Raw genomic sequence first — 27,737 nt, 5'->3', positions numbered from 1 at the left:
GAGGTCTCTGAATTTTGATTTGCTTCTCACAGAGACAGAGAGCCATATCTCTATGATGTTAACTTATAAATAGGGAGATGTTCTGCCTGTGCAGTTCCAAGTGCTCCGAGGTTGGTGTGAGGTGCAAATCCAGACTCAAGGAACTTGTATTGACAACTAACTTAATGGTCCAAATCCAGACTCGGGGACTTTCTGTGTTCATAATTAACTGAACGGTCTCTCTTCATGTGCCTTTTTTCAGAGTGTGAACGGGTCGGTTTGGTTCAATTCCATGGAATAATCAGGAATCTACTTACAGGAATTGGTTTCATGTTTCTGGAATTGAAACCTATTCTATGAAGGTCAGTTCTGGCCTTGGTGGTTTTGAAGTTAGTTTTAGGGTTTACCTGTGGAACTTGTTCTTTCTTTACTCTTACATTTCCAAAAAAAAAAAAAAAAAGAAAAAGAAAACCACGAAACGTGTCCTTTACAAACTTGATTTTCAATAATGATAATATATAGTTTAAAACTTATATAATCCTTATTGATTAAATTAAATAATTTAATATGAAGATTACCATAATATATTAATATATGATTTAAAATTTATCATTATAATTTAAATTTTGTAAATATTACCTTTTATATTATTTATTATACACAATCAAATATTAAAATGAAAACAAATGACCAAATCATTTAAGTAACCCAATGATTAAGTGAGACAATGGCTCTTGTAATCATGAATGCTTGGATTCAAATCTTTACATTCTTAAAAATGTTTTGGAGTTTATTTCAAGGCAAGTTCGGTTCCAAGGCCGGTATTAAGAAAGTCAACCAAGGCTGCTTCATCAAGTTGGTTCAGATAGGATAAACCCCTAAATCTTGGAACCGACTTGAGTGGGGTCAGTTCCAAGAATTTGGAGCGACCCTACCCTGTAACAGATTGGGTAGGGTCAATTCAAGACTAGTTCAAGGTCAATTCTATTTGGTTTTGAATAAAACCTACCCATTTGCTCACCCTTAGTATTTTCTGCATGCTCAGGTTGGCTATTTGTGTGGCTAAATCTACCTAATCAGTACAAACTACATACAAAAAATAACAAAGTGTCCCATCTAGAAGGTTTTCACCAAAATTTAACTTCATTCCATGAACCTAACACAAAGCCAGTTGTTTCTTTAATTATGAAGTGTCAAAGTACCAAGGTGATCCATTATTAACATAAAAGGAAAAAAGAAACATTGAAAAGGAGATGTTAAAATGTAAAAAGCTATTTAGGGCGTGAGAGAAACATGCTAATCTGCCTTCAAAAAAAAAAAAAAAAGCACGCTAATCTATTATCTATTGATTATCACTAGACTAAATTGAGATTTTTTCTGATTAAAATGGTTCTCCACATGGAGTCTTCAAATAAGGCAGTTATCATAAAAAGGATAGGCTCCAGTGTATAATGTAGTTGAGATACATCCTCTTCCAAAGAAGACCTAAAGGCCCCTCCTTAATTTACATTGAATACTTTTAGGCTATGTTTGGTTTGAAATAAAAAGTAGGGAAAAGAAGGGAAAGGTAGAAAAATCTTTACAAACTTTGTATAAGTTTTCATACTTTTCTCTTCCTTTCCCTACCTTTTCCTTGAATCCAAACATAGCCTTAGATTTTTAGGCAATTTTCCAAAACCTAACTAGACCAGATGGGAATCAGACTGCCTGAGAAAACTGAAAATCAAGATTATACAGACCATATAATTAATTGTGTTTAACCACATATTTTACTTTTTCATTTCTTTTAGTCTGATCACTTTTTAGACATATGCGTTAAGATGAATATTAACATTTGAATCTATTAAATAGGCCTAACTCTAAGTATTCAACATATTTGTGACCCTGAAAACTGATATATATGTATCATACGATATACATACGTTGTGATACTTTCTGTTTCTGAACCTTGGTCGTAATTTTTTCTGTTTAATTATGCAACATAAGAGACCTGACGATTCTAACGGAACTAGAAATATGCATGGGTGGTAGTGACAAAGAAGTTCTGATTTGTTTCAATTTATTGGAAAAAATTTTCTTCAGCGGGGTTGTCTACTCTTATAGTCTTATCTACAAAGGGATTATGCATGAAATTAATTCCTATAACATAGAATAATTCAATTGAACTAAACGAAATTTTCTTATTGTTGGATTGGACCTGCTTCAAACTGATTGAAATTACTGTTAACCCGGTCCATTGTGAACTTTGATTTACTTGTTAGATAATCGCCAACACTGGTCATGCATGAATTCTAATTAATCAACCCTGACAATAGAAATTCAAACCCAATTCCTTTTTATGAGGAAGCATAGCTATAGAGCTTATAAATAACCGTGCCAATTGTTTAATGTTCCAATATATAGTACATAAAAAAAAAGTACAATTCATCAACTACTAAATAATTTCGTACTACTTCTTCGAGCATAAAAAAGTAATTTTTTTTTTTTTTTTACTTTTAGTCTCCACATTCTAACCCTCTCGATCAACTTGGTCTGACCAATGACCACATACAGTTTCATTTAATTTATTAAGCAAAACCTCGGTTCGATCTCTCAGCAATCCAGTAAGTTAAAACAAGCAGGGATTAGACAAGTAACGCAACACAACGTAGCTTAAATTTGTCCGCTTCTTCTTCTTCTTCTTCTGTTTTTAGCTACTAGTTAATTAATAGCAAGTAATTAGGCAGAAGAAGGATAATCAAAGGGCAGAGGAGAAACGGAGGAAGAGTCGAGCATGTCACCGTGCACGAAGCCGAAGCTACGCAATATCTGATTATCTGCAAAATTCAGCGCTTTCTCCATTCCCTTCCAGCAGCTCTCCCCCGAATATATGCGGTTGTGATTTCCATTGCAGGGCTGACAGCCAGTAAAATGGGTGACGAAGGGGCGTCTCCAGCTCCCCCACCCGAACCCAGCCTCCTTCAGATACGGCTCCCTCAGCTGCGCATAGTAGCCGTTCACCTTCTCGGCATGTCGCCTTCTCAGCTCTCCCGCACTTGTCTCAATCCCTACGTACCTGTCGCTAATGTTTTCCAACCTCTCCACGATCTCCAACCAATACCCTTCGAAGTAGTACTGGCTCTCCACATAAATCTTATCCGCCCATTTCTCCTTCTGCTCCAACAGTAAGTAAACCAGCCCGGACTGGTCGTCCGACTCTGCGTATACCTTGTCCTTGAGTACTGATTTCTGGGTCTTCCCCCACTTGTCGTAATCGGGTGTCTGGGGTCCCATGCTCGCCCACACGTCCATAAGGTCCATTGACCACTGGCAGTTTCGAATGAGGAACACACCCGCATTCAGGCTCACCCAACTTTTCTTCTCGTATATCAATTTCTCCCACCCGTGAACCACCATGTTGTGCTCCCTGTACCTCTCCAGAGGCAGCTTGAAATCCATGTCCGTGAACGCCGCGTCCGAGTCCATCCACCATATCCATTCCGCCTCCGGGTGAGCAATCATCGCGGCTCGCAGCACTGGAATCTTCGCCCAAAATGTTTTCATCTCGGGGTGCAAAAGGACATTGTTGTAGAAGATATCGTAGCCATGGATTCGGCAATAATCCACTTTGTTCTTGAAGAATCTCAGGAGGAGGTGATCGCCGATGGGGTTCTGGCACGGCGATGGCTGCGATCCAGACACGAGGAGAATTCGCTCCTGTATTCCGGGGGAAAAATATGGGTGGTGCTTCAGCCATTCACGCCGTTTCTTGTCCCAGTTCTTGATGGGTTTGTCTTTGTCGACGTAGTAGCTGAGGTTGGGGTCGTCATAGAATGTGGGAGAAGAGGGGTCGTGGCTTCGGTTTACCCTCATTGACACAACAGCTTGGGCGCAATCATCTGAGGCGAATACCTCCGAGACAGAGGGCTTTGGCCGGGTGACAGCAGAAGAGAAAGTAGGGGTAGGGTTGGGAACAGGCATGATGGAGGACCAGAGAGCGCAGAAGAGTAGCAGGGCCACCATGACTCCTCCGACGAAGAGAATAGCGTCGGTGAGCGAGGAGGAAATTTTGCAGCGATATGAGTGTTTTGCCATGCCGATTGTGTTCGTTGCATGGAATGAAGATTGATCGGGAGCCAGCATTTCAAAAAGGAGGGTTTAGTTGAAGGGTAGCAGCAGAAAGAGGAAAGAGTGGCAGAGTGGCACTCTACTCTTTCTATTGGCTGAGGCCCGAGAGCTAGTGGAGTGGATTTATGATTACTGGAACATACGTTGGCGACATTAAAACCAGCCCCTGTTTACGTTTGTTCTCTCTCTCATACCTCGCCTGCCTAATATAGTTCTGACCTCTCACCAGTGAGTCAGTCACCCCTGAGTTAAACAATGGCAATATAGTCCGTACCAGTACTGGTACTCCCCTCTCCTCGATTTTTACTTTACTACATTAAAACCGTTAGATTGAAATCTTGGGCAGATATTCTTGACCAAACATTTGTATTTTGTAACCGTGCAAGAATAAATAAAAAAAACAAGAAGGTATTCTGTAAAGGTTCCTATCCAACGGCACCTATGACCTAACCTCCAAATATGTCACCAGTGCATGTATAATATAGAATAAAGCTTCAAATATGATTGACACGTGACCCACGGCAATGGTCTTCTTGTTTTATGTGATTGACACGTGGACAGTGTCAAAGTCTACCGACATTTGCGGTTTTTCGTTGGGGTTCCCGCGTGACCAATCAAAGGTTTGGGCCTTTTGGCATTTCAGTTGGCTCAGGAGGCTGAGGGTCGTGCTTCGCAACCTGGACTAGAGACTGGGGGCCGAATCGCTTGCTATTCGCATCTCCCGTGTTCGGTGTTTCAGCTTTATCAGGAGCCAGTCCAAAATGGGCCTACTGAATCATTACAAGTATAATATAACGCTTCAAATATCATGAAAACTGAGGACATAAATGTATACAGCAGAGGCTCTCCTTTCAATTTCATTTCGGTAAATTGCTAATCCTTACCTTTTTTGTTAGATATTCAAATGTTCGAAATATTCATATATTTATTTTGATCAAATTATTTATTTTCTAAATTCTCTACATATGAATTGCTACTCCAAATCCTTCCTATCTCTTTCTGAAATTGATTTATTTTTCAAAATTGACCTTCATATCAATCATTCAAAGGTAAGGTTATAACTTTAAATTCTTTTTGTTTTTTTATTTTCATAAAGTTTGTATTATTTTTCTGTAGAAATTAACCTCAATAGTAACTATATGAATATTATGGACATTCATATATTAATTAAGCAAGTATTAATAAATGAATGAGGTAGCACGACCTTTCCTGAATTTGTGCTTGAGTTTCTTGTGGAGGGAGATCTCCAATCTCCATTGTAATTAATCGCCATTCACTCCAAAATATAATGTGTCTATAAGGCTTTCTTTGGAGCCAGATTTCCTATTCACTTTTCCTACCCACTCTCTCAATATATAATAGAGATGTGTGACTCCAATTCACGGCAAGGGTAGAAAAAGTGAATAGAAAATCCTGAATGCTTTCTTTGCCTACAGGAGACTCTACATTAATTGAATTATAATTTTGTCAATTCCACTGAAATTGTGGATTGTTGAGGAGTGAAACTGAATTTCTTTTACCAAACAAAAAATAAATAAATAAATAAAAGAAACTGAATTTCAATTCCACTGAAATTAGAATTAGCACCCACTTTTGGTGTCACCTGAAATCCACAACTCTGAATTCAAAAGTATGGTATGCTAGCTGAAAAATGAAAATGGTGGAAATAAGAGATTAGTTGTAATGAATAAATAATTTAACCATCAGTAGAAATGAACTGGACATGATTACAAGCAGAAGCAACTTACTTGTAATTTACTAATATATATATATATATATATAAGTCATCCAAATCGATGTGTATCATGTACCTACCAAGTTAGTTGGGGGGTTACAAATTGCTATTAGTTTACTACTCCACTTGTTATAGTGCAGCAGAGGCACCCCCTGCGGATGGCAAACCCATATTCTCAAATCTCAAACAGCCATTGGATAACTTCTTAGTGGGTCCCACCCATGTGTCTATTAATTTTAGGAAGATTTACAATGACATTACCCAACTAGTCATCTACCCCTACACCTTTGCCCAAAATGGTGAAAGGTGTGGAAGAGGCTGATATTAGAGTGATAGGAGCAATAAGGAAGCAAAGGGTATAAGACGATATTATGGCTCACTTCACTTGATTTCTTTTCCACAACAACCATCTTACATTTGAGTGGAAGGTTGATTTGAAATTCGCCCTACACTTCACCAATGCGTACCCAGATTGATTTCTTTCTTCTTCTTTTTGGAAAGATAGTTGGATTTTGGAGGAGGCAAGAATTAGTAGAAAATCAACAAAAAGAAGCCATATCACATATATTGGGAGTAAGGAAATGGACCCGCAATCGGCTAGAGTTTCTCAAACATGGCAAATTCCTGTAGAATACGCATGCATATTTTGACATTATATTTGCCCTCTCTAAAGAAACATTTCAAATCATAGGGGCTTTCCAAGATCTGGATTAATATGAAGTTTACAAGATTACAGTTTTGTATTAATCAGAAACAACATCAGACCTTTAGAAGGGACACTTGACTGTGTGCCTACCGACTGTGCCTTTCTACTGGAAGGTCCAGAACCACTCTTTCAAAATAAGGGCTTTGATCAACTAGGGTACCAAGTCATTTATATATTTGTTTTGGTTTTTGTGTAAATCATACAAGTTAAATTTAATTATGTAATGTCAAATTATATCTTCGCCTTTTACTTGCATATAGCATGCAGGTGCCCTTGCACTAAAATAATAGAAAGAGGACAGTGGAGAGGTAAGGAGTCCTCTCATCATACCTCTTCTTTCTCACTCATGTGGTTATTTATCTTTAAATTAAATTATTATAAATATTATTAAAAATATAATAAGGCAAAATTAAAATCATCATGGGTCCTCATTCATAAAATATATAAGTACTCTCTCTCAACCTTAATAGTCAATGTTTGCAACACATCTCCCCTCATCCATTTTAAGTCCTTTTTCTCTTAAATCTCTTTTAACCCTTTTTTCTCTCTCTAATAAAGTAAGCTGTAAATTATAGATGGACTGGGTTAGGTTAAGGGCCAAATATGTAGGGACGCATGGTGATCATAAAAAAAAACCTGAAAACTAAACCAAACCGAGAAAATCAAACTGAAAAATCCAATTAACCAAATCAACCAGTTCAATTTCAATTCGATATTTTTGAAAAGCTGAAGGACTACTGGCTCAATATTTTATTAACCTAAAAGTTAACTGAACTGGTCAAACCAAAGAATCGAACTGGTCAAACATCAAAACCGGTCAACCAGTTAACTGGTTGGCCAATAGTATCGGTTCAATGTCAAAAAATAACCCACATTTTGGTTAGCTAAATTGTAAGCACCCCTACAAAGGAATAGGGGCAGGGATAATGAGCCATATGCACACCTCATGGCAGACCCAAACAGCCTTGCCTAAACTGCCTATATATATATATATATATATAATACATAAACTGACTCTCGTATCTTCGAATGGCATTTTTCTATTTCACCCCTACCCTGCTAGTTTTTATTTAAATGCAACATATCTGTATCTGCCGAATCTCACTTCTATTACAGAGGCGGCAAAATATTTCTGATTTCAAATGGGATCATTGCCATCCCAATACGAGAGGAGAGGATAGTTTATGGTGTGATAAAAGGGAAAAAGAGCAAATAGAGAAAAACATTGTCCACTCTTATTTTGTGGACAAGTTTTTTCTTAAGCAGAGAAGCAGGGGTTCAAGCAGCCCGTTCTGAATCCTTTTTGCTCAAAGATAGAGAGTTCTATGATACTTTTAATGAAAAGTGAAACTTTGCAGCTGGCTTGTTTAATCACAAATACAAAATTATTAAGAGAGAAATGATTCCTTGGGCTAAACACAAATATAGCTGCATTCACCACCATATTCGAAGATAGGAGAACCAGCTTTATTATCTATAAAGTCCAGGTGTTGCATGTGGTATGTGTGGAGAGGAGCAAAAGGTGAGATTTGAACTTGAACGTTGGCTGGGCTGGATAGAGAAGAAGAGTACTAGAAACAAGAGGAGAACTGCTATCCATTGGCTAAAGGATGAAGATGGATCCTCTCCTTCAACTATGAAACAGTTTCAAACAATTATTTTGTTTTCCTGATTTCCATGGTCTCAATCTAATGATCACCTCACAAGAAAACAAGTTAAGGAAGTTGTCTTTAGCATTGGTTCCACATGGTTTTCCATCGTTGTTAGTGGTACCTCATTGGCCCTAAATTAACTCAATTGATTAAAGATTGTATTTGAGAGTTGAGACCCTACTTGTATTGCATTGGCCCTAAACCAAACATTAATTTGCTTAATTCCCAAATATGACAGTGTGGAAGAAGCCAAGGATTTTAGGCCCATTGGGCTCAATAATGTAACCTACAATATAATTGCCAAAATTATTTCTCTGAGACTCAAAAATATTTGACCTCATATCATCTTGTCCATTCAATGAAAAATTAGAAAAGTAAAACCGGTTATTTTATGTTGAAAGTGGATTTATCTAAGGCATATCACAGGGTTGAGTGGCCTTTCCTCTTGAACATTTTGTAGTCTTTGGGTTTTGGGGATTCACTTTGTAATCTAATTTCACCCCGACCCTGAATCTCCACCCATAGCTTGGTAGTGTTAGTTAATGGCATTCTTGGTTAAGCATTCAGACCTACTAGAAGTTTTAGGCAAGGCTACCCACTTTCATTTCAGACATGACTGAGAAGTTTGTTCATGAATGGATTGTACATTCAGACCTACTAGAAGTTTAATGGCATTCTTGACACCATTGTACTTTGTTCATGAATGGATTTTCCCCGAAGGGCCTTCTAAATAAATCAGAAATATAATTTTGATAAAGAGAACCATGTAAGAGAGAAAGTGAAAGTAGTCATTTGGCTTTTGAAGAAGGGCAAAAGTAGGAGTTAGGAAATTGAAAGTAAGTCATGTAGTCATCAATCATGTGAAGATAGAAAGATGGAGTAAAACTGAAAAACATAAAATACGAAGACAAAGGGGAAAGGTATGTCTAATCACAGGTTTGAATTGAATAGTATCAATTTTTATTTTTATTTTTTGAAAGAATATTATCAAGATTTTTAAGTGGAAAAATATATGATACCAGAAAGACACGGTACTGGTACTCGGAAGAGTTTTGACCAATCAAAACACCCTCTGAATTCTTTCTGATGAAAAAACTACATCATTGGTCACCTCTTTTACGATACCAGTTGTTTGGTTGGTATCATTTTCGGTATCATGTCTTTTCCTTTATCATAGTCGAATCTTTTTTAAAAAACATTAGAATTATAGAAAGTGCATTGTACAACAGAGGTGGCAAATGTGATGGCATGAAATCCCAAGGCCGTGTTTTGTTGCCGTGCAATTTTATTTACACTAGTACAAATGTATGAGAGTGCAAATGAAAAAATTGTAAATTTTGGTTTAATTTTGTTTTAGATTTTACTTTAATCTTCTTTAGGTCTTATTTTATTTTCATTTATACTGCAACCAAATAAGGTAAAATTTGAAACAAAAATAAATAAATAATTTACACCCAAAATATTTGCACTGCTATAATTTTATATCAGTACAAATAAATTTACACTGCAACCAAACACGGCCTAACTGACCAAATGGCTAGGGGTGCAAGTTGGCTGGGTTGAGGTCAAGGTCAACCTAATCCAACCCCAGGTTCTAAATCTTCAACCTTTATAACCATTTTTTACCGTATCCTTTTTTATCAATATTTGCTTGTTTGCTGTTTAGATTGGTTTTTTATTAAAAAAAAATCAATAAAGGAATGCTCCACAGATTAGAGTCTAGTATGAATTTTGATAGATCTCCTATTAAAAGTCTAAAATCATAAAATCAACAATAATAAAACATACAAATATAAAATGAAAATTGCCAACGACACAAAGGTCTTTACTCTTTAGGATAAGGGCGGGCTTAGGAATTGAGACGAAAATGGATTATGATAGTATATGACAGGACTACAATACATATGTACATTAGTAATATTAATAGTAGAATCGGGTTCAGAATGAGTTCGATTGCCCAAGGCCAAGGGGGTCAACCCTAACCCTACATTCTTGGGTTGGGTTGGATTAAGGTTAGGTTCGAACTTACCTCACACAAGTTGCAGACCCTACAATTTACAAATGGTGGTGAGTTTACTCGTTTCACTAAATCCTTGAATTTATTGAAATCAAATTAGAGACAGAGAGAGAGATATTATGATTTATATAAAACATACACGCATACAACTCGCCCTGGCCGACTCAATTGTCTAACATCCAACCAGGTCCCGCCACCTGAGATAGATTAGGCCAGCTTGATAATGCGTGTAAGCACCAGCCACAACCAAAATATGAAACAACTGATGACTGTGACCAGCAATGTCGAATTTACCAGGGTTCCACCGCTCAGGAATCCTAGTTACATAGACCAGCGCCCCTATCCCATAAAACACACCCATCAGTATCTCGTAACCTGTGGTGTGGAGGGCCTCGGGTTGGTTCCCGAACAGTATTAGCTTGTGCAGAATGGGAGCTACCCCTGACATTCCCATGCCAAAGAAAAGGGAGGCACGAATGCTGCGGAACCCCGGGGTTTGGAACACCGGGAGAAGCGACACCATTGCTGTGGCGATCCCCAGGACTGTGATGAAGCCCAAGTAGAGGTTGCAGAAGAAGGGTTTGCACATGAAGGAGTAGTACACAGGAGGGTAGAAGGAGGTTGAGATGAGGGCTGCAATGCCTGTGTAGTCAAGCCTCAGCATTATGTAAGACAGGCGCTCAGAATGGCACGACAGCAGATGACATGTGCTGCTGGCTAATAGACAGAACATTGCTCCCCCCAGGAAGGCAAAGAATGGCCATCTTGTGATTGGTCTAAACATCAATGGTGCTATCATGTTCACCATATCCTCTTTCATGCTACGCTGCATTTAATCAAACCATCATGAATTAACTGGATTGTGTCAAGGAGAAATTGTCAAATCTTAAAAACAGAAAATAGGAATGGTAAACTAAATTCTTTTGTATCTTCTCATGGAACCTCAGTCAGTAAAACTGGATTGTGTCAAGGAGATTTGTTTCCCTAATTCGATCAGTGTCATATTCCCAAATTGAAGAATTAATTTTTCTTCAATCAATTCAAACATAGAAAAGTTGGCTATGACATTACTTCTCATAGTACAATAACAAATTAACACACAGTTTCCTTTAAGGATGTTGGGATCAAAACTATAGAAATAAGCATCAATAACAGACAAACAAAGGAAGGAGGTCATTACCAGAACACAAGCATCACTGTGATTGCTGTGGGAGAACCGCTCAGGCAAACAATTTGTGAGAAGTTCTAGAATATACCAACTGGACAGTGATGGAAGCACATCCATTGAAGGGAAGGATGGCTTATACTCATCCTGCAGCCTTCGCAAATCGGGCATGTTTGGCATGGATGGAAGGCAAGTCAAGAGCTCGTGCAGATCAGTTTTTTTCAGCACTTCAGGCAGGTGATGCAGGGACTGGAGATCCACAACTTCTGGAACTTTCATTGTGTATATTGTCAGAGAGAGGAAAAGGAAGAAACCAATCAAGTGCCTGAAACAAACATGTCTAGGTTTTAGAGCAAGAACATTTCCAGACTGAGAAAGGCTGAAAAATATAAACTTCTTTTACTAGAACACATCCAAAGACCCATGAACTCATAAGTCATTAGAACCCACTAAGCCAGCTCTCCTAATTCTCTAACATATTCATTTTATTGCTCCTACTTCCCCTTTGGTTAGTCAAATTTCATTTATTACTTGAAAAGTAATAGCCTGGCAGCTATAATAAATTACATAAGTAAAAGAAGAAAGCCAGAAACATTCTTCAATATGGCAGTGACTACCATCTCAACTCTCAAGCCACATAGGACCATGAAAATTCCTTTTTATGCCTTCAACTATCAAGAAACTGCTTCTCTTAAAAGGGAATGGAGAAAACCCGGGCTGCAAGAGCCATAGAAGTCGGAAAACTTTGAGACAATCTTCAATAAGTAATCCTTGATGATTTATGCAGTTATAATCTCTCTCCTATCACCAACAAGATTTTAGGTAAGACAGCAGAGAACTGTCATATCCTTTGTTATTTAGGCTTCACCTTGAATACAGAGTGACAGGTTCAGTTTAACATTTATATGATCCAGATTCCTAATATGATATTTTGGGTGATCTACTACCACCCAATCCTTAAAAGTTAGCACTGTTTGAAGCTTGAGAGATCCAAGAATTGGACCTAAAAATTTAATAAACCTACATTTTATAGAGATTCAAGATAATTTCAAAACCTGAAGCTTGCATTCTCCCATAATGTTTTTTTTTTTTTTTTTTCAATTTGCAATTCCACCAAATCCAATAAATTGGGATTAGGAAATGAGGAAAAAAAAAAGATAAAACTAATGAGTTACCATACGTAGAGAAAATTCTCCTTCAACAAAACAAAATCCATTTAAATATCAGAAGTACAACCAAGACCAGAAAGAAAACCAGGGGACCTCCATAGAACGTAGTAGGGGGGGAAAATCAAACCTGAGATGGCAACATAATAAATAGGTAAAATAGAAAAGAAAGGATGAACTTTTGGGATATAATCCTTACGTCCAGACATTGAGAGTCTCGTTGTGAATAGTGAATATGCTTAAGAAGGTCTGCTTCAGCGGCCATTCAGATCTGTAATGACCCAAAATGAATTCATTGTCCCTCAAATACCCGGGCAATGAGTGGTACTCAACGAGCTGATACTTCACCTTCTTCCACAATCTCTTCCCTTTCCCTTCCTTGTAACGAACCTGATTCCCTCCTTCCAAACAACCTTGCTCAGATTTCTCGGAAAAAGACGTTAAATTATCGCAATTCTGACGACCGCTTGCCATCATTTCTTCAGACCAGAAAGCAAAAGAAAAAAATAGTAAATAAGTAAGCAAGCAAAATATAATGTCCAAAGAAAACATACCAGCAATTTCAGAACACCGGTTGAGCAACGGACCCAGAAGCAAATTCTCGTGATTTCTGCTTATTTGATCAGTTTGGAATATCTCAGGCGGAAACCATCGGAGAATCCGCGACACGAAACTATATGGAAGGCGAGAAAGGTAATGCGCGCGAAAACGGGGAAATTTCTGTTAGAAGGATGAACAGCAGAAAAGTTTTTAATCTCCCTGACGAATTCTTTTATTCTTATTACTTGTTTATTCTGAGAAGAAGAGGCATCAAAATCTGTTATCTGTTGAGGATCGAGAGAAACATAGTGATGGGTTTGAATGGAAATGAAATGCGGAGGGGAGGATGGAGATGCCCGTCCTCCGCTGAAGAACGAGAAGATAGTTTGGTTCGTTACGGGGTGTGCACGGTTAGGCAGGGAATTAGAGAAAAGGACGATCCATCATCCATCGCTGATGTTTATTGTTTTAAGTTTTAACCATGCATCGACTCAGCATCGCCATCGCTGATGATGAAGCTTCACCAAAGCACCACATCTTAGCTTGATTATGATCTAATGATCATCATCATGATAGTCAACTTGCTTGACACTGACAGTGGCGAAAGATTCCATGACCATGAGGTGTATTAGACTATTAGTTGAACTTTCCCCGATTATCAAGTGGGGCCATGGTTAAGGGAATATGCAATGAGGATGCGTTTAACTATAGGATATACTGACTGAGAGGAGGATCATGCGTGTACTCATGGCCCCACATGGATGTACGCGAAGAACCCCCGAATTGCATTTTGGATGATCCACTGATGTGTGACTTTGGATTTGTCTTTTTCCAGTTTTGCACGGAAAAGCGAAGCAAGGACGATTCTCTCATTTTCTTGAGTCGAGATCTCTTTCCCCAAAAAACTGCCCCAACTCCCAACCGGATCTGTATCCGCATATTTCACCATAATACTGGGACCCACGATTTATGAGATGTAAAGATACAGATCGTAATTTTAATACAACACCTAAAAAATGATGTTGTAGTAACTTATTTAATGCTTGAGGGTAATGCATTTCTTTGCTTAAAAGGGGGAAAGCACGTTTGAGAAAGAAATTTGGCGTAACAAATGCGTTTTTATTTTCCTTTATGCTAAAACGTTTAAGAAATATTGTTCAAAATGAAAAAGAAATAAAGCAAAAATATTTCGGAGAAAACAAAAAGAAAGGCATTAATTTTAAGAAATTTGTTATAACAAAGTTTCTCCTTCATTTTTGTGAGACATCTGTATCTTTTTTTTTTCATTTTTTTATGATGTTGATGGGAAACGAAAATGTTTGTTCATTTCGGTGACAAATATCCTTTGCCTACTCAAATCCCTCTTTTATGACGATTTTACAAAATTTTTCCAAGTTTGTGAGAGTCATACGCTATAAGAAAAAGGGTAAATTGCTAAAACTTCTCCTAAAGTTTCTGATTATTGCAATCACCTCCCCTGATATTTGTGATATAGGTGCAAATATATTCTTTTGTCAAAATCCTTTAAAAAGAGATGTGAAAATATACAAAATACTTTTTTTACAACTTCTGCAAAATACTTATAATGTTATTTTTTAGCAAAATATTTATTTTTCTAATTTGCCTTTCATATCAATGCTTCAAAAGTAAAGATGCAACTTCAAATTCTCCTTTTGTATTGTTATTTTGGATATTTTCGTACCTTTTGTTAGTGAATTTTGAAAAAAGGGATCTATTTGCAACTGTCTGTGTTAGAAAATGCAGGGGAGATAAATACAATTACCGAAATTTAAGAGAGGTTTCAGCAAAAGTTATAAACTTCGGTGAAGGTTTTAGCAATTTATCCACAGAAAAAGAAACCTAAGCCTCTCGTTAAAAGACGTGCACGTTATGAACGTGTCTAGCAACATGTGGTCAGCACTTAGCAGATGCGTTCCACCGTATACAATCAAATCAAACGTTGCCGGCAAAACAATCCATGTCCAAAATTTCCCCAATTTTGTTGGCCATATCCATTGCTTGCCCAACCATTTCAAGCGACTTCTATTACTTCATACATTACGAAAGGATAAGGAGACCCCTCCTCTTAGCTCTTGCTGCCAGCCTGCAGCCACTATCATTCAAATTTATTGTTGTGAGAGTCTAGGCAGAGTTGTCTTTATTCGTTCTTTTTGTTTTTTAATGATCATCACGTAACGAAGTTTATACACTTAGAAAGAAATTTTGATGACAATAGATTTCGATTAAGATATCGTATTGGACATCTTGGATATGGATATTATATGGATACATTTTGGAAACACATGGATATGGACAAAAAATATGAAAAACTTGGATACACTAGATACAAATTTTATAAATATATTAATCGCTAAATTTATGATCAAATACCCATAAATCATGTATTATATATATATATATATTTAATGGTGTACAAAAAAATATATTATAATTAATAGTAGAATCCACAGATATTATACAATGCATTAATTAAGAGTCCAAGATGGACTTATTATACTTATCTTAACTATTATATCAATTATTTTCTATTTTATTATTTTTACATTTTAACATTAATAAAAAAGTTAACCAAAAATTAAATTCTCAAGTATAAATTAAATTATAATTTAATAATTTATAAAAATATATAATTTTAAATTAAAATATATAAAATTGGTTAAAATTTCTAAGATATATATCATATGCAAATTCATAATTTTTAATTATTAAAATAATTATTTCATTATTAAAAATTTTATTTGTATAAATTTTTTGAAATTAAAAATCAATTTTTCATATAAGTGTAAATTAGTAGATTTGATAAATTCAATTAAATATTATATTCTTGAATATTTTGCAAACTGATTTTTACTTTTTGTAAATAATAAATATGTTGTCATTTAATGTAAATTAAAATACTAATTAATAATTATAAAAATATATAAAATTTGTAAGATATATATCATCTAAATATTTATAAATTTTAAGCAGTAAGGTAATTATTCTACTATTAATATTTTATTTGTATAAATTTCTTGAGATTAAAATCATCTTTTGATGTAAATATATTTTTTGGTACTCCTTTTGATGTAAATACAGAATTGATAGATTAATTATTCAATTTGTTTATAAAATATTAATTTTAAATATTACCTTTTTTTTTAATTTTTAATTGGGGTTATTAAACATAAATATTGATTATTTATTTGGATAGGCATTAATAAAAATTGTGTTATTTCATTAAATATCACAATGCATGGCATATCCAAATGGTTTGATAGAGAGTTTAAGGCTTTTAGTGCCACACATGTGGTGTTTTGGGTTCAAATCACTCTATGTATTAAATCAAAGACGCTATGTATTAGTCCGATACACGCGATTTAAATCGAAGACGCTATGTATTAGTCCGATACACGCGATTTAAATCAAAGACGCTATGTATTAGTCCGATACACGCGATTTACAAGATACGTTTCCATTTGTAATGTATCCTGTATCGCCCTAATACGATTTCGATACAATACACCCCATATTAGACTTTTTTTTTGGACTCCTTCAAGCATTAACCAATAATTCTTTATTTTTTTGGTAATAACCAATAATTCTTTCTCCAAGGTCAAAGGAACTTTCCTTTCATATGTGAGGTCCGACCTACATGTATAGAAACGATTCGATCCCTTTAGGCCATGTGAAGTTATTTATTCAAGTAAATGTACTTATCCAGGCCGGGTAATGTTTACCTGGATAGATGCATTTACTCATGTTCTTTTTATTTCTCAGGTAAACAAGGTAATGACTGTTTTAGCTATGAAACATCATTATTAAAAGAGACAATTTTGTCTTGTCCAAGGGTTTGTAACTTTCTCCCAAGATGGGAAAGTTATACTTACTTACCTAAAAGATAGGTATTATTTACCTTGGGAAAATATAATACTTAGAGATAATAAATTTTTCGTAGACCCCACATAAATGTGAAAAAAAACACATGGGTATCTTGGTCAATTGGAACCAAAATCCCATTAATCAACTTTTTCACCTCTCAATTATATATTAAAATAATCAAATTTGGATTTTAATCTGATCGAATGGAGTTAAATCCACATTCGATTTAATTATTAATAAAAAAAATTTGTGGAATCCCAATCCAACCCAACTATGTAAATGAATAATCTAAAATTCTAAATCCAAGATAAATCAATCATATGTCAAATAGGGTTTCAGGCTTTTGGAGTGTTTTGACAACCCTACAATCATGGCATGGGACTTCTGTAAATCCAAAGGCTGTTTGGTCACATGGGGTTGCACTAAATAGGCATTGTAATTTTACCAAACCAAAATTTATTTTGGTTGGACTGATTGAAATACAATTATTTATACTATTCTTTACCTCTATAAAGTTATCTTTGGAAGAAATGCCATTTTAAGTTTTCCTGTTTAGAGGGGAATTTCACCTATGTCTAATGGCATCTAATTTGATGTTAATCAACAATAAATAATTGTAGTATCTACGTACAAAAATTGTTTTTTTTTTTTTTTTTCTTGACTACCAATACTCCAAATGATAAGACGGAACCAAAATATTCAATAAGATGGCAAACCGTCACTCGGGCCATTATAGAGCATTATTCGGTTAAAACCAAAAAGTCGAATTAAAAATTTTCATTACATTTTTTTGGTTCGACTTTTTGGTTTTTAGGTAATTCAGTGCGGTTAGTTTGGTTTTTATGAATTTTGGTTTTCAGTTTCGGTTTTCAAAATTAAATATTCAGTTAACTGAAAAAACTAAATTAATTGAAATTCATTATATAATATTAAATATATAATACATAATATATAATAAGTTATATATTTATATATTAATATATTATATATAATATATTATAATGAAATTCAATTTCATAATATATATTATAATATATAATATAATATTATATATATATATTCAATTTAATTTTTAATCAAAATAATAAAAAATCGAACCGAAAATTTCGGTTTCAGTTATTTTGGTTTTCTTGTAAATTGGTATTAATTCAATGTTCGTTTTTTTATTTCTGTTTATTAAATTTTGATTTATTCAATTTAATTTTTAATCGAATAAACTGAATAATCACCCCTAATTCTAGCCACCTATGTAGAGCGGTAGGATGTTGGCCCAGCATCATTTACGCAGTTACGCATTAACATTGACAAACTTCTTTAATCGTATTCACGGACTACAACCCGATTCGAGGTCTGGTCTTGAGTAGGTTGGATTTGAAATATTGGGCCTTGGGTAGGGTTTATGTATGAAAGTTAAGGTTTGACTTTAATGTATTGGACTAGAGCCAGACCACAGGCACCAAACCCAATTCACAGGGTTGGGCGGGCCTAGATTAGGCTCGAACCTAACGCAACCATTCCCATTTGCATTATTGTATTTGAAAATGCCAATGGAAACAGGGGTTGAGGGATTTGATGATCCCCAACCATTCTATCTGGGCCTGCCAAAATCACATTTTTTAGACTAAGGTGGCATTTGGGAAAACTCAACTCTAATAAATAAAAGCCAAAAAAAAAAAGGATTTGAGTATGGCCGTGGTATGAGCAGCTAAATTTTGCTTATTTTTGCTGACCTGTACACACATTAAAATATGTATATAAAGATTATGCACATTTTATATAATTTTAAATATAAAAAATGATTAAAATTTTATTTTCATAAAAACATAATTTTATCGATTTAAACATAATCATATGAAAATGTGAGAGGGAGAGTTTTGAAGGAAAAAAAAAAAAACATAAAACACCTCTTGGGTCTTGGCACGTTAAGAGTATGGTGGAGGTGGACCTCTTAGGTGAGAATTCTCTTTAGTACTGCTATAAGATTTAAGACAAGTGGGTAACCATTGGATTAACCACTAAAGATATAAGTATTAATTCCTTAGCAATTTTTTTATTTTTTCATTTGAATGAAATAATTTATAATGAATGCATTAATTTCTATTAATTATTGACTAAAATTAGTTTTGTCTCCAATCAATACACTTCACCTAAATCGGCATAAATCCAAATCAACTTGACCCGAGTCTGGACTAGCTCAACTTAGTCTAAATATGAATAGACTCGATCACCTCGATTCAGGTCATTTGGGTCAGTCAGCCTAGACCAAATTTGACCCGACCCAAGGTAGGCCAATTTGGACAAACCCGAATCCACTTGCTTTATTCAGTTTGGATCGTCTGGCCTCATATCCGTACAACCCGAATCCAAACCGGTTCGATTTACTTCTCATGTCTGGTCTAGTTTGACCGGATTGATCCATATCTAAATGGTTCAACCACTCTTGATGTGATTAGTTCGAAGACAATCCAATTAGATAGTTCAAGTTGGTCTGACTGGTTTGAATCTAAGTGGTTCAATCAAACCCAAAACCCAAGCATAGTCAAATGGCTTTGCCGTTTGTGTAAAAATCACATGTATGTAATGTGATTTGAACATTCACCACTTGTGTAAATAGTAACTACTATTACCACCAAGCTATGACCAACTGTGTAAATAGTAACCTTCACCACTTAGTTTTTTGTTTTAAGTACATAAATATAAGATTAATGGGTTTGGGTGGATTAGATTGGGTTAAAGCAAGTTTGGGTTGAACCTAACCAATTTAATTTTATATAACTGGGTCATTAATGGATTGGCAGGTTAAATGGGTTGGGTTAAAACTCAGCCTAAACCAAACCCAACCCAACCCGCCCAATTGCCACCGCTACTATTTGCCAAGGACTGATACATGTTTTGCCTCCATATTATTACTTACAATCCCTTGGCTGTGTTTGGTTGCTATGCAAATCATATTTGCACTAATGCAAATGCATGGGAGTGCAAACCTGAACCATGCAAATCTGGTTTAATTTTATTAACATTTGCACTTGTCTTGTTTGATTGAATGTGATATAATTAATAAAACAATTTTGCATTTGTTTGTTTGAACTGTAAAAAATAAATGTAGCAAATAAAATGCAAAACTTAGATTCTTATTTATTTATTTATTTTTGTTCTACAAAGATATAGATTGACATATGCATATGTATCACATGTGGGACCAAAATAGACATCAAATGTATAGCCATTAAAACATTTTACTTGTAGGTCCCACTTATAACACAAATTTATTTAGTTTATAAAAACCAGTCTTGTATTCCTAACTTTGTCTAGAACTTACATATGCATATGTACCATGTCTAGAACTTACATAGGCATCAAAGCATTGGGTCACAATAACATTTCAATGTGGGCTCCACCTATAAATCCAAAGAACTTATAGATAGCATGGTTTTAGTGTGGAAAATCAATTATTTTGATGGATGTCTCTGAATTTCATTTTATACAATTATTGATTGAAATACAAAATTTTTGAATGGGGGAACAAAGATGATCCCACCCCCTTATTTATTGTCTTTAGAGGAAAAATAATCAAATATCCTCTACTAGCAACTCTCACTTGTTGGCAAGAAACTTGGGTGGACCTAATCAAAAACCTCTTGCCAGAATCAATAAAAGAAAATTAGTAACAATTCAAAAAAGGGCACCTAAGCTGTTGAACAGGTATAATCTTCTTTCGGCCATTCTCTAGTATGCACTTAAGCTGTCCCAAAAAGGGCACTAAGTTACCAAAAAAAAAAAAAAAACCAACTTGAAGAATAAGCATTGCAGGAAATTGAGAAAACGCTTCAGATTTTGTTCATCCTTACCCTAAGACTTTAAGTATTCAATCCACACAAGAATATCCTAGCATGCTATGTTGGGTTATTTAAGACTCTTGTCTATGAGAACACCCACTTGTTTATCCCATGTAAGATTCTATCACCTGCTGAGGTTGAGAAACTCCAGCAGCTTGTTGAGCAATATGGCCGCAAGAATTGGAACCCTATTGCAGAGAAACTTCAAGGGAGATCAAGTAAGATATGGAATACAGATGGTCCTTCTCTCTCCCTCCCTCTTTCTCTCCCCCTCTAATCTATTTCCAGAAAGCTGTAACGTTGATGTTAAATTGAAATTCCAAATTAGAAATTATAGTTTCTCTTGGGCCAACTTGAACATAATTTCAACTTTTCATATGTGCTCTGAAGATCAATCTGGTAGAATTGAATCCCATGCACCATGATACAACATAATAGATTTCTTTGTTTTGTCCTTTATTAATCGATTTCCATTCTAAATTATGAAGATCACAAACACTTACAAATGGGTTTTAATTGTATCTTCTAAATCATACTTTCTCTCTATTTTCAGGTAAGAGTTGTAGATTAAGATGGTTTAACCAACTTGTCCCAAGAATTAACAGAAGGCCATTTTCAGAAGAAGAAGAAGAAGAAAGATTACTTGCAGCTCATCGAATTCATGGCAACAAATGGGCTTTAATAGCTCGTTGGCATGTTATTATGGATAGAAAATATAGAGAATGCTCAAAGCTCCACAGAAAGAGAGGTTTCCAAGACCTTCTGTGAAACCCCAGTAGTTCTTCCTCTTTTAACTTTCTTGGGAAGTGTTCAAAACCCCAAGCAGAGAACCAGTGGAAGGAATTCCACTTCAATTCTAGTGGGTTCCTTGAATTCCAAAGCCCTAGCAAAGATGGGTTCTGTGTGGCATCACCATCTTGTTCATCCCATACATGGGCATTTTCTAGTTCAATCAATACAACTGGATCACAGTGAATAGATATCTTCCATGGCAGAGGAAGGGAATACTTTAGTACAGGTTCACATGCATCAGACAAATCTCGTTATAGCTTCTGTACTACTAATTCTTCCATCTACAGCGGATGCGGGAGCTTAAGTAGTGTAACATTGCTTCATAACTGCAAGAGGGTCATCTATAATCTACATCTGAATCATAATGATCATAATGAGAGTTTTGGAAGTAACAGAATGATCAATCAAGAGTGAGTTGGTGAGGTTTGGAGATGATTTGATCGCACAGAAGTTCAGAAGGAATCCAGAGCAAGAACAAGGAGATGACTTCATCAAACACAATGATTTTCTTCTTGCTATTGCTAAAACTATCTTTCTCTATATTCTGTTTTTGGTTTAATAAATTTTCTTCTTGTTATAAGAAAGGTATGCCTTTGATGAAATCTGATTAGCTTGGCATAAGAAAAATTTTGGACAATAGAAAGCAGTAATAAAACAAACAATTAATCCTTACATACATGTACATCAATCTATACACCAACTAAACAAGGAAAAAAACAACACCGACACAAAATATAGTAACAGGGATAAGTATGACCGAAAGTATATCCAAGAAACCATATACATATTTTAGAAAAATAACAGGGATAAGTATGATGCAAGACCAGCAAGGACAAGAAAAATAATATAGAAATGTGATGTGTAGTTTGGAGATGATCGCATTCACCATTGCAGCTCTAAATTTATTGTCTCTAATAAAGAAAATTTTTGCCTCTCTATCATTCTGTTCCAAATATCCAAAGACAGCATTAAGAGCCTCATTTGTAAATCCTTCCACTATCATCACCTCAATCGATGAACGACTAAGAAAGTCTTCTTCGGTTCTAAGTTTAGAGTAGAAGCAATCTTCAGCATTGTCTTATTCATTTCAGAAATAATACCAATGAAGCCATCATGTCCATTCTTCTTTGTCCCATGAACCCGCTTTTTAGTAGTGGATGTTGATGCTGATCCACCTTGTGTAGTTGATTGTTTGTGCATGAAACTTCCACCACCTTCATCATCATCCCCTTCAACATCTTCAATCATTTCTACTCCAGTTTGTGCCATGTTGCTTGTGGCTTGGTCATTTCCCAGAACCACATGCATCAAGTCATTCATTTCCATTACTCGCCCCTTCACAGCAACAACACTTGGATTTGCCTATATAAAAGAAAAAGAAATGATAATATTAATAACATGAATAAGAGATAAATCACCATGTATTCTTCCCACACCACAACATCTGCCTTAATATGATTTTTTGCCTCATTCCAACCAAATCCACTCACTCCAAATTTGTCTTGCATGTCTTTGCAAACAGATGTATAAGTTATGGGCTTAAATGACTTGCTCACATGATTTCCCAACGCAACTTGATCTATTAAGAGCCCAATCAAGGCTTTATCCATGGCATCTGTCCACCTAAGTTGTCGAATCCTCTCAGGTTTAAACTTGTTGTCATTCATAGAAAGGACCACCCTTGGTTTTTGCTTGCCTTTCTTTCCCCAACAATAGATAAAGTTCCAACATCTTTTCCAAACACCATATCTACTATCAACCATATTATATTCAAACACATGTTATATATTTCTATACAAATAATCTTATATCAAAATACCACAAGTTTTAATTGTCTAAATAGACAAAAGAATCAGCATATTAGATCCAGTAAGCACAAAAAACACAAACACAAAGTCAAAAAACAACATCCACCAATCCCAAAGAATACAAACACATAGAATAAAAAAAAACATCATCCACTAATCACAAAGAACACAAACACAGAGTCCATAAACAGCATATACTAATCACAAAAAGTAAGCCATTCATGCAAGAAACACTCAACCCCAACAAAACATAGAGTATCTTTTTGGATGCCCTAATTTAATCGCCTCAATCTCATCCAATCTTGGTACATAGTAGATCCCATCTGAGCACGTAACGATGACCACTTGGAAAGTTCTATTCTTTACAATCTTTGTTGGAAGGGTTGGAATATGACTGAACCAAGCTAGATGGCTAGTCGAATTTTCAAAAATTTTCTAACCCTTTTGAGAACCGATTTCTTGGTATTTTGAAAAATTGCATTTTTTCGAATTGATCTTACATTGAACCAAACCGGATTTGAAACCACATCAAAAGGGAAAATTATACCTAATACGTATACCACAAGTGCATATTCTAAGGTGGAAGTTCACACCCAAATTATTCCTAAAACCAACCTCAACTGAAGATAGTGCAATGCATAGTTGAAGCCAGTTCAGTAACATTATTTTCTCCAAAACTTCTATCCAACTTGCTTGGATTGAATGAGGTGAGCGAGTTTGATATTCCTCAACGTTTTTCTTGCAAAACCAAGAAAAAAAAAACTTATCAAAAATCAGTTATTGAAAACCTATGTCAAATTAGGGTTTCTTGGAAGACAAAAGAGAAGAATAAAGAGTAAGAGTGTGAAGTCTCGTAGCCTAGTTCGCCCTCTTCTCTTTTATCTCCTTATGAAGCACTCTCCTAATTTAATTAGGAGATTATCCAAATTTGATTTAGATATGGACTCTATTAAGAGATAAACATTATCCTCTTAAGAGAATAGGTGCTCCATACCCAGTTCGGCCCAAAGCACATGAGCTGTCATGTGCTAGCTTAATTCATCTTATTTATTTAGGGCCTTAGGCCCATTTGCTTCAAAAATTCACGACCCAATGTGTTGCATGACCACTTTAGGGCTAATATTGTATGGCGTAGGACCCCACAATGATCTCACATGATCCCATATGGGTTCAGCCCAACCTTTGAAAGAGTTAAAGCTAAATTTACTTTTCAGTGCAATGATAAAGTTTCTTGTAAGACAAAAGAGAACAAGAGAGAACAAGAGGGAGTGGTGTTCTAGTCCGATTCACCATCTTCTTCTTTTATATCCTTATGGAACAATCTCCAAATCAAATTAGAATGTTATCCAAATCTAATTTGGATTTGGACTCTATTAAGATATAAGCATTATCCTCTTAAAATGATGGATTCTCCATATCCTCTTAAATTGTCCTTTGACAACTTACTTAATCTTATTAGTTATGGGCCTTAGGCCCATTTATTTCAAAGGTTCATGACGCAAGGTGTTGCATGGCCTCTTTAGGCTTGATATTGTATGGCATGAGACCCCACAATGATCTCACATAAGCCCACATGGGTTCAGCCCAACCTCTCAAAGAGGCTAGGCCCAATTCACTGCTCAAGGCAGTGAACCCCTGACCCAATCAGCATTGCTTCAATTTGGGCCTAAATGATCATTGGAGTCAACCACTTTATGAAGACCCAAAGATAAAAGACTCATGTAAGACAAAGTTCATCAGATAATTAGCCTTGTAATAGTCTCTTACACTTAACATTGCTTCAATTTGGGCCTAAATGATCATTGGAGTCAACCACTTTATGAAGACCCAAGGATAAAAGACTCATGTAAGACAAAGTTCATCAGATAATCAGCCTTGTAATAGTCTCTTACACTTAACATCTCGCCTATAATGATCGAACATTACCTAAAAAGGAAGGACCTCTATCTTGGTTGGCTATAAGGTCTGCCACACTCTCTACTTGGATGAATCCTGAGATTAAAATCTTTTATAAACCTTTTTCATAAAATAGTAGTATATAACATATAAATATATTTTGCAAAATCAAAATTCAAACACAGGTGAAATCCACTGCCAACAGTTTAAGTTTCTATCAAAGAGAGTGTAAACCCCGATATTCACTTTGTCCAACAAAGGGGCCTATACTATCATTGTGATCACCCACTTAGGTGAATTCTTAGAATACTCCAACATACTCAGTTATTTTACCCTTGATGGATCTCACTAATTGGCATATCAAAGATAGCCCAATCGAACACCTAATGTAGTATCATAATCAAATCTGAGGTTATGTATAACTTTTTAGTTTTGCCCATTTATCTCTAAGGTCCAGGGAAAAGTTGAAAACTGGTTCAGGTTCAGTGCTTCTAATAAACACCTACTGATTGTGCTTAGGATCTAACCCCTAGCAACTGAAACAAACTATTCCAACTCCTTGGCAACACACCAGTGTTAGCCTTGTCAAAATAAACTCTCCAAATCTATCCAATGGCTGAAAACATTCTAAATTAAAACAAATCTTTTAAATGTCCAGTTTAAAGGGTAATACACTAAAATATACCAATATCAACATGAAACAACTATGTACCTTATTCATTTACAAATAAATGCTTATGTACATCAATCTGATTAGAGCTACTGTCTAACAATCCATCAATCACTCCAGTGCAATCCTATGCCCCCATTACATAGTTGGTGACTCACTGAAGTCTTAAGTTTAGCATCTCTAATGAAATATAACCTTAGTTGGTGAACATAACTTAAAATATTTCCTAAAGTAGGGATCAGTTTGAATCTCAATAAGGACTTGTTGACTAATAGGTTGCAACAAGGAAGGGGCAAAATCGCCTGGGATCGATCAAACCGTGCATGCATTATACTATTACACACATTATGTCCAATAGTGTGCAAAAAATAACTACTTGTTATTCAACTAATAAGTGTACCGTTGGATGAAGAGCGCCATGCTCAATAAGCATAAAGAAAGATCTTTGCATCTTAATTTGCGCCAAACTCTTCTTATCACTTTTAAGAATGCGCTTTAAAAACCTCCCTCTGTCAGAACTCCACTCTAGGCTTGTGCTACATCAGTAAATTTTTCGGTATCCAACCATGAGGATACTTATGATAGCCCAACCAGCTTCCTACGTCTTTCTATTGAGTGTCCCAACCTCATGACTGTTATTGATTGGACCAACATAACATTAAAAAAAAAAAAATCATGTCATGATAAAAGGTTTTAAGCAGTTCATTGAATATAAGCAAGGATTAATGCACATGATTAAATACAACCCATGTGGAAGAAATAGTTCCATATCCCAATTGTAGTCAATATTCAAATTTTCACATGCCCGTTATACTCTTGTTATTTATTCAATACCATAGGTTTGAGCAAAGGCTATGGGTTGGGTTTGTTAGATATGATGATCCTATAAGTGCAATTCCATTTATCTTAGGGCATTATATCACATTCGAATTCCATCACCTGCAAAATTTCCTGGTAATCCAAATTATGATTCCGAATATGACAACTGAAAGGAAGATAACACATGGTACATATTCAAAAGGTTGCTTTGGTACTTACAAATTTCTTCTATAATAGACACACATGATTTCAATAATGTCACAACACCAGCAGGTTCTTCTATGTTTCAATTGCAAAAGGGATATTCATCTCCCTGTATGGTTTCACGCCCTTCTTTACAACACTTATTATTCTTCTTTTGACATGTTACTGTGTTCTCTAAGAAACCTCTAAATGGAGCTTATGAGATACAAAAATTTTTGCCTGGGTCATACAAACTAAGTTTCTATTTGCATTTTCAATTTTGCCTATGTCATGCAGGGTTTGTTGAGTTTATCAGAGACTTGCTTGAGATTAATCCAGAGAGGCGGCTAAGTGCAAAGGATGCACTACAGCATGGATGGCTTTCCCATTTATATGAGAGAAGGATTTTGGGAAATATCTAGTTCAGCTGGGGGTATGACTTTGATGTTTTTATGTGATTGAGTGCAGAATTCTAACACTTTGTGTAGGCAAGGAGGTTCCTAAAATCTGCTCTTAATGTTGGATGTTTAATGTATACGTGTATGTACAATTACAAGATTCAAGTCATATGAATAATTGGTTTATAAAAGATTTTTTTATTTTTTTGCCTAACAATATAAGAGAGATGCATGTACAAGTCCAAAATCTCTGAACAGACCCAAAAGTAGTTACATGAAATAGAGCCATATCCTTAAAGTTCAATAACAGAGATTACTTATGCTATAGAAATAATATACAATAGGCAAGTGTTTGTTTAATTAGAAGACCGTTGGTGTCCTTTTTG

General features: G+C 35.4%; 1 protein-coding gene and 2 pseudogenes across 3 annotated transcripts; 1 reads left to right on the top strand and 2 right to left on the bottom strand.

The window, feature by feature from the left end:
• Positions 1-2,312: 2,312 nt before the first annotated feature.
• LOC148877431 (galactomannan galactosyltransferase 1 pseudogene) lies at positions 2,313-4,503 on the bottom strand (annotated as a pseudogene). The gene has a single exon (XR_016105170.1). The product of XR_016105170.1 is annotated as a galactomannan galactosyltransferase 1 pseudogene (transcript).
• A 5,756-nt stretch (positions 4,504-10,259) lies between these two features.
• On the bottom strand, positions 10,260-13,612 carry LOC148877430 (heptahelical transmembrane protein 4-like). Of its 2 annotated transcripts, none has more exons than XM_088941085.1 (4): positions 13,082-13,612; positions 12,727-13,006; positions 11,377-11,686; positions 10,260-11,022 (listed from the first exon to the last, which is right to left on the bottom strand). In XM_088941085.1, exons 2-4 carry the CDS (start codon positions 13,002-13,004, stop codon positions 10,369-10,371), a joined length of 1,242 nt encoding a protein of 413 aa, XP_088797211.1. In that variant the 5' UTR covers positions 13,005-13,006; positions 13,082-13,612; the 3' UTR covers positions 10,260-10,368. The 2 variants fall into 2 exon arrangements, with proteins under 2 accessions (XP_088797211.1, XP_088797204.1); XM_088941078.1 differs by having other exon boundaries at positions 13,115-13,592.
• LOC148877429 (uncharacterized) lies at positions 13,379-21,991 on the top strand (annotated as a pseudogene).
• The last annotated feature ends 5,746 nt before the right edge of the window (positions 21,992-27,737 follow it).

This window comes from Nelumbo lutea, chromosome 1 (assembly GCF_056320005.1).
Source record: "Nelumbo lutea isolate HS-2025 chromosome 1, American lotus-T2T, whole genome shotgun sequence".
Lineage (NCBI taxonomy): Eukaryota > Viridiplantae > Streptophyta > Magnoliopsida > Proteales > Nelumbonaceae > Nelumbo > Nelumbo lutea.
Note: the sequence above shows the minus strand (reverse complement) of the source record. Positions and strands in the feature narration are given on the sequence as shown.